The following is a 7,643-nucleotide window of genomic DNA, read 5'->3' as shown; positions in this document are numbered from 1 at the left end:
AAGGAGGTTCTGCGGTGATGATGAGGGGGAACCTCAAAGGATCCCTCAGGTGATGGGGGGACCATGGAGGGGGCAGTGGGGGCTCTGAGGTGATGGAGACCCTCGAGTGATGGGGGGGCGCCCCAAAAGGTCACTGAGGTGATGAGGGGACATCCCAAAAAGTCCCTGAGGTGATGAGAGGACACTCCAAAGGGTCTCTGAGGTGATGAGGGGATCAAGGACAGGGCTGTGGGGGCTCTGAGATGATGGGGTGGTTATGGGGGTTCTGAGGTGATGAAGACCCTGAGGTGATGAGGGGACACCCCAAAGGGTTCTTGAAGTGATGAGGGGACACCCCAAAGGGTCTCTGAGGTGATGAGGATGGGGCTGTGGGGGCTCTGAGGTGATGGAGACTCTCAGGTGATGAGGGGACACCCCAAAAGGTCTCTCAGGTGATGAGGGGACACCCCAAAAGGTCCCTGAAGAAATGGGGAAGCTGAGATGGGGGCTCTGAGATAATGGGGTCACATCCCAGGTGGCCCTTGAGGTGACAGGACCCTGAGGTGATGGTGGCACCAGTGCCTGGCCCATTCTGACCCCAGAAACCCACCCTGGCACAGCTGCAATGAGCCTGCAGAGTCTAAGAATTAAAATTGGAGAGTACAGATCCTCTCTCTCTTTGTCAGATTAAAAAAATGCCAAAGCACAAGAACGGAACAAAAGCCCCAAAAATCCCCTGGGGTGGCAGCAAGACTCTGCCACTGAAGCACTTGTGACCCTGATAACATCATCTGTATAAATAAATAAATATAAATATAAATATAAATATAAATATAAATATAAATATAAATATAAATATAAATATAAATATAAATATAAATAATAAACACTGACAGATTTTCAGAGGTGCAGAAGCAGAAAAAAAAAATTCCTGATGGAGCAGGACCCAACCTTCCAAATTGTGATTTGACAGGCAAATAGGATTATTTTTTTTTTTTCAAGGAAAAGGAGTAATTTTGGCCATGGAGGGAGTGAAAAGCTGCAGAGCCATTTGGGGCAGCTGGTTCCCTCATTCCCAGAATGCAGACAGGCTTTGCTGGGGCATAAAGGATTAAATCCTCCTCATCCTCACTCTGGAAACCCACTGACGTCAAGGGGTTAATTAAAGGCAGAACGTGACTCCAGGGGTCCCTTTTTGGAATTCCAGGAACAGCACAATGCATTAATAAAATTAATAAAATCCCCAGGGATTCCAGCACACACTTCCATGGATTTTTAGGCAGAGTTTTGACATCTCTGCTTAGGGAGCAGCCTCAGGATTTAACAAAGCATTACCAACATTCACCGTGACTAATCTGCTCATTAAGAGGTTTTTTTTTTTTTTTAACCTTAAGGCTTGTAATAGGAAACAGGACAGGGATAACCATCCCTACAAATCCCAGTTTGTTTCCCTGAGTTTCCCCAGTTTAACTACGTGGAAGACAGTGAGTTTTCACCACTGAACAATTCACAAGTCATGAACTTGGGGCTAAAAGCTGCAAAAAATTCAGTATATTCAGCACAATGGATTTTCTACCACACTTAGGGGACATTGTGCCATTTCTTGTGGCTCATGAACCACTTCTTTTTGGGCCCTGTGCTGATTAAATTTATTAAATTTAAACTAAGAGCTCTGAGCACTCTTAACAGTTAATTAGGTTTGCAGGTATACATGATTATCAGAAAATCATATTTAAAAATAAAACAGTTCTCAGCCAGAAAATCAAGCCACAAATCAGCTGCTTTTTTCCTTTTTGCTTCAGAAAAAAAACCAAACAAAAACCAAAACCTATTTAAGACAAATTATTTTCTTTGCTCTTCAGGCTTGTATGGGCAAGGAACCAACAATATTTTTTCTGGAATGCTGGTGTCTTCCCAGAAATATGAAGGAAAAAATATATTTAAGTGATACTATGTCTTACAATGAATTTTTGGCTCTTGTTGCCCAAATCCTTCCTCATTCCATTGAATCTGGAGCCATCAGGATTCCTCAAATGGTATGCAGGGACAGGATATTTATTACCTACCTTAAAAACAATGGGGTAAAGCAGCTGGAATTCTCTCTAAGTCCTGCCAGGCTTATTTCTTTTATTTTTTAATTTATCCAGAGCCTTCAGTGAGAGGCAGCAGATTTTGACATTCCCATCAGCTACAGAAGATGAAGGCAAGGTAAGAACAGGAAAATGTGAGAATTCCTGGATTTTTTTTCCCCAGGGAAATGTTTTCTTTGGGGGCATAAAACACTTGTAGCAACACAAACCAGCACAACCCTCACTGTGAAGGACAACTCCTCCCAAAATCCAGCATTTTATTGGGATGGAATACAGCAAAACACCAAAATAGAAAAAATAGGAAAAAATTTGAAAAAAAAAAAAAGACAAAAAATAGAAATTCAGGCGATTTCTTCTGTAGCTGTTTGTAACCACAGCAGCTCTGCTGGAATTTTTTTTCCCTGTCCATAAAACCACGAAACCATGGATCCAATAATCCCAAAAACCAATAATCCCAAACCGCGCACGACTCTCGCGACAGCGGAAAACTCCGAAAAACTGGGAAAAATCAGGAGAGATGAAAAAACCAATCCTGGTGCTGCCTGTGGCACACTTTGGAGTGCAGGAGCTGCAGGAATTTTTTCACCTGATGCCAGCCACGGGCACCTGCTGCTGCTTGCGGATCTTGTTGAAGAGCTCCATGTACTGCACCATGGTGTCCCCGGGGCTGTAGGTGCTGTCGTGCTTGGAGCCGAACACCGACGGGATCCCGGGCGTGTGGCTGCCCATGAAGCTCTGCATGAACTCCATCAGCAGGTTCCAGCAGTCGTTGGGGATCACACAGGGGCAGTACTCCACCTGGAACAGATCCCCAAAGCCTTGGAGCTGCTGATAGGGGAAGAATTCTACCTGGGAACACATCCCAGAGCTCTGGAGCTGCTGGTAGGGGCAGAATTCCACCTGGAACACATCCCCAGAGCTCTGGAGCTGCTGGTAGGGGCAGAATTCCACCTGGAACACATCCCAGAGCTCTGGAGCTGCTGATAGGGGCAGAATTCCACCTGGAACACATCCCCAGAGCTCTGGAGCTGGCAGAAAGGACAGTATTCCACCTGGAACACATCCCAGAGCTCTGGAACTGGGCACTATTCCCCCTGGAACACGTCCCCAGAGCCCTGGAACAGCTGGTAGCGGCAAAATTCCACCTGGGAACACATTCCCAAAGCCCTGGAGCTGCTGATAGGGGCAGAATTCTACCTGGGAACACATCCCAGAGCTCTGGAGCTGCTGGTAGGGGCAGTATTCCTCCTGGAACACATCCCACAGTCCTGGAGCTGGGCACTATTGCACCTGGGAACACATCCCAGAGCTCTGGAACTGGGCACTATTCCCCCTGGAACATGTCCCCAGAGCCCTGGAACAGCTCATAGCGGCAAAACTCCACCTGGGAACACATTCCCAGAGCTCTGGAGCTGCCAGGAAGGATAGAATTCCACCTGGGAACACATCCCCAAAGCCCTGGAGCTGCTGACAGGGGCAGAATTCTACCTGGGAACACATCCCAGAGTTTTGGAGCTGGGCACTATTGCACCTGGAACACATCCCAGAGCTCTGGAGCTGCCAGGAAGGACAGTATTCCACATGGAACACATCCCCAGAGCTCTGGAACTGAGCAGAATTCCACTTGGGAACACATCCCAGAGCTCTGGAGCTGGGCACTCTTGCACCTGGAACACATCCCAGAGCTCTGGAGCTGGGTGCTATTCCACCTGGAACACATCCCAGAGCTCTGGAGCTGGGCACTTCATCTCAATACCCCATCTCTCCCTGCCCTCTGGCAGCGTGAAGCCATTCCCAGTTTTCCTGGCCTTTACAGATAAATCATCTCCATCTTCCCTGTTGGCTTCTCTTCAATCAGCTCACCCCCAAACCCTCCTTCTGCAGCTTCTCCCACAGAATTTCCCTGCCCATCCCTGCAATTCCAAGGGCTCTCACCTCCACGGAGATGCCCCTGGCGCTGGGGCCCATGGTGACGGTGCCCAGCTTCACCAGGAAGTCGCAGTACTGGTAGCGGGTGCCGCGGCTCTCGATCTTGTTGGCCTTGGCGTTCTGGAAGAAGCCCTTGAGCTTGACCATGAGGGTGTCAAAGTTGGCATCAGCCACGAGGCAGGGCCCGTTCTCGAAGAGGGCGAAGCAGCTCAGGGGGTACTCGGAGTTGTGCATGACGTACATCAGCTTCCCCGTCTGCCCTGCCAGCACAGCCAGGGACAGTCACTGTTACTGTGAGCAGCGAGCAACAGCGCTGTGAGAGTCAGTGTGAAGTGTCTGTGATCTGCCTCAACCATCACCAGAGACTGACCCTGAACCCCATCCTCACTCTGACCTGAGCTCTGGCCTGGCCCAGGTGGATGCTTGCCCAGCACTGTCTGTGTCTGTGCCTGGTGCTGCCCAGCACTGTCTGTGCTGTGCTGGTGCTGCCCAGCACTGTCTGTGCCTGTGCTGGTGCTGCCCAGCACTGTCTGTGCTGTGCTGGTGCTGCCCAGCACTGTCTGTACCTGTGCTGGTGCTGCCCAGCACTGTCTGTACCTGTGCCTGGTGCTGCCCAGCACTGTCTGTGCCTGTGCTGGTGCTGCCCAGCACCGTCTGTGCCTGTGCTGGTGCTGCCCAGCACCGTCTGTGCTGTGCTGGTGCTGCCCAGCACCGTCTGTGCCTGTGCTGGTGCTGCCCAGCACCGTCTGTGGCTGTGCCTGGTGCTGCCCAGCACCGTCTGTGCTGTGCTGGTGCTGCCCAGCACTGTCTGTGCCTGTGCTGGTGCTGCCCAGCACTGTCTGTGGCTGTGCTGGTGCTGCCCAGCACTGTCTGTGCCTGTGCTGGTGCTGCCCAGCACTGTCTGTGCTGGTGCTGCCCAGCACTGTCTGTGCCTGTGCTGGTGCTGCCCAGCACTGTCTGTGCTGTGCTGGTGCTGCCCAGCACTGTCTGTCCCTGTGCTGGTGCTGCCCAGCACTGTCTGTGCTGTGCTGGTGCTGCCCAGCACTGTCTGTGCTGTGCTGGTGCTGCCCAGCACTGTCTGTGCCTGTGCTGGTGCTGCCCAGCACTGTCTGTGCCTGTGCTGGTGCTGCCCAGCACTGTCTGTGGCTGTGCTGGTGCTGCCCAGCACTGTCTGTGCTGTGCCTGGTGCTGCCCAGCACTGTCTGTGCTGTGCTGGTGCTGCCCAGCACTGTCTGTGCCTGTGCCTGGTGCTGCCCAGCACTGTCTGTGCCTGGTGCTGCTCTCAGCAGGTGCTGCTCATAGCGCCTGTTCCAACACCTGTTACCTGGAGCAATGATCTCCACATACAACAGTCCATAAATCTCCCCACCTTTGGCCAGAGGCCACTCACTTTGGAAAAGGACTATAAAAAGTGACTTTCCTAAAGAGACTCTGAGATCTCTTTCTCCCCAATGGATTGAAGACACGTCTATGGTCGGACGACCACAAGGATGTGTCCTGTCTGTTGGTAGCTACATCCCATCCTTTCTCTCTCTCTCTCTCCTTTTACTTTGTTTCCTTTATCTCTTTCTCTCTCTATCCCAGAACTGAATTGTTCCACACAATAAACTGCACTGCTGCTTTCTGCTGAACAAAACCTGAGTCTCTCACTTTTGTATTTTGCACCCTGGGGTCGAACGAACCATGCACTGTCCCACAGTCAACACCAGGTGCTAATCTTATGTTCATTAATTCCTTTCTATTTGTAAGAAAGCTATCACCCTGGGAAAAATCCTGGCTGGAGCTGAGAAAGTGTCATGGCCTGAGAAAGAAGCTCAGAACCTGAGAAAAGGCTTGACTGAAATTTGCCTTGGCCTTCAGCAGTGTCAAAGGAGAATGTTGGAAAACCAACATTCCTGCCTTCAAGCAGCTCTTCTTCCTCTGCCCTCCTTGCTGTAATTCCAGATAATTTTCATAATTCCAGATCCTCATGTGTTTATTGTGGTATCCATTCAGGAAATAATTTGGATTTTCTTCTGGAGATTTATAGGGAAAGAAATCCTCAGCAGCACCAGGATAAAACATCAGCATGGCTCAGGGTGAGGTGAAGGGAGAACCCCAGGAGTCCTTGGGCATGGAGGGAGCTGGACTCAGCCTCTCCTCCAAGTTCCAGCTGCCAAAAAAGCAGGAGAAAGCTGCTCTGGAACATTCCAAAGGGTCTGGCAGGGAACAGGGGCTGAGCAGAGGATGGATGGGCTCAGTGGTGAACATCACATCAGTGCCTGGAAGGGATGTGGGGATCCAGGGGGAGGAGGGCAAGGGAAAAAAAGAGGGGAAAGGAAAAAAGGAAAAGGAGAAAGGGAAGAAGGAATTGCACAATCACAGACTAAGGAAAGTTGGAAGAAATCAAGATCAGCCACTCCAAGGCTCAGCCCAGCACTGCCACTGTAACCCCATAACCCCTAAACGCCATCAACCAGCATCCGATCCAGGCACCTCCCCAACACCTCAGGGTAAGGTGGGGAGGAGAAGGAAAGCAGGGAGAAAAGGAAAAGGAGGAAAAGGGAAAAGGAGCTTGGAGAAGGGCCGGCCCCGCTGCTGACCCTGCGTGCCGAGGGTGGCCGCGGTGTGGTAGGTCTCGCAGTCCACGCCGAACGTGCCCTGCTTGTCCGCGCCCAGCGCCTCCAGCCGCCGCGCCAGCAGCTCCACCGTCTGCTGCACGCTCTTGCCCTCGGCCACCGGCACCTGCGACACGCTGCGGCACGGAGCGGGGTCAGGGACCCGCCGGGGGTCAGGGACCCAACGGGGATCAGGGACCCAACGGGGATCAGGGACCCAACAGGGATCAGGGACCCAACGGGGATCAGGAACCCACCGGGGATCAGGGACCCGCCGGGGATCAGGGACCCGCCGGGGATCAGGGACCCAACAGGGATCAGGGACTCGCCGGGGGTCAGGGACCCAACAGGGATCAGGGACCCAACAGGGATCAGGGACCCAACGGGGATCAGGAACCCAACGGGGATCAGGGACCCGCTGGGGATCAGGGACCCAACAGGGATCAGGAACCCACCGGGGATCAGGGACCCAACGGGGATCAGGGACCCGCTGGGGATCAGGAACCCGCCGGGGGTCAGGGACCCAACAGGGATCAGGGACCCGCCGGGGATCAGGAACCCAACGGGGATCAGGGACCCAACAGGGATCAGGGACCCAACAGGGATCAGGAACCCGCCGCGGCACCGACCCCACCGCCGGCCGCGTCCCCGGCACTGCTCCGCACCCTCCATCCGCAGATTCTCCCCGTGTGCCCGGGGCTGTCCCCGCCGGGAGCCCTCCCGGATCCGCCCCCCATTCCAGGATCTATCCCAGTACCACCCCCCATTCCAGGAGTCTGTCCTAGTGTCACCCCCCATTCCAGGAGTCTATCCCAGTGTCATCCCCCATTCCAGGAGCTATTCCCAGTGTCATCCCCCATTCCAGGAGTCTATCCCTTTGCCGCCCCCCATTCCAGGATCTACCCCAGTGCCTCCCCCCCGTTCCAGAAGCCGCAGCCCGGAGCCCACCCCGGATCCCCCGCTCTCACCAGGTGACCCCCATGGTGCCGGTGCCGGAACGGGCGGGTCCGGTGGCGCCGGGAAGAGGCGGGGCCGGCCCGGAACAGGC

General features: G+C 53.3%; 1 protein-coding gene across 1 annotated transcript; it reads right to left on the bottom strand.

Moving 5' to 3' along the window:
• Positions 1-1,183: 1,183 nt before the first annotated feature.
• On the bottom strand, positions 1,184-7,637 carry MED20 (mediator complex subunit 20). Its single transcript, XM_056511346.1, has 4 exons — positions 7,564-7,637; positions 6,581-6,732; positions 4,005-4,258; positions 1,184-2,867 (listed from the first exon to the last, which is right to left on the bottom strand). Exons 1-4 carry the CDS (start codon positions 7,575-7,577, stop codon positions 2,652-2,654), a joined length of 636 nt encoding a protein of 211 aa, XP_056367321.1. The 5' UTR covers positions 7,578-7,637; the 3' UTR covers positions 1,184-2,651.
• Between the last annotated feature and the right edge of the window lie 6 nt (positions 7,638-7,643).

Source organism: Oenanthe melanoleuca, chromosome 26 (assembly GCF_029582105.1).
Source record: "Oenanthe melanoleuca isolate GR-GAL-2019-014 chromosome 26, OMel1.0, whole genome shotgun sequence".
Lineage (NCBI taxonomy): Eukaryota > Metazoa > Chordata > Aves > Passeriformes > Muscicapidae > Oenanthe > Oenanthe melanoleuca.
This window is presented reverse-complemented; position numbering and strand designations above follow the sequence as displayed.

Excerpts from the sequence above, each read along its gene's own strand:
- MED20 (XM_056511346.1), bottom strand. Across the intron at positions 4,259-6,580 it reads GGCCACCCTCGGCACGCAGG|GGCAGACGGGGAAGCTGATG; the intron begins GTCAGCAGCGGG and ends CTGTGCTGGCAG. Across the intron at positions 2,868-4,004 it reads CCAGGGGCATCTCCGTGGAG|GTGGAGTACTGCCCCTGTGT; the intron begins GTGAGAGCCCTT and ends GATCTGTTCCAG.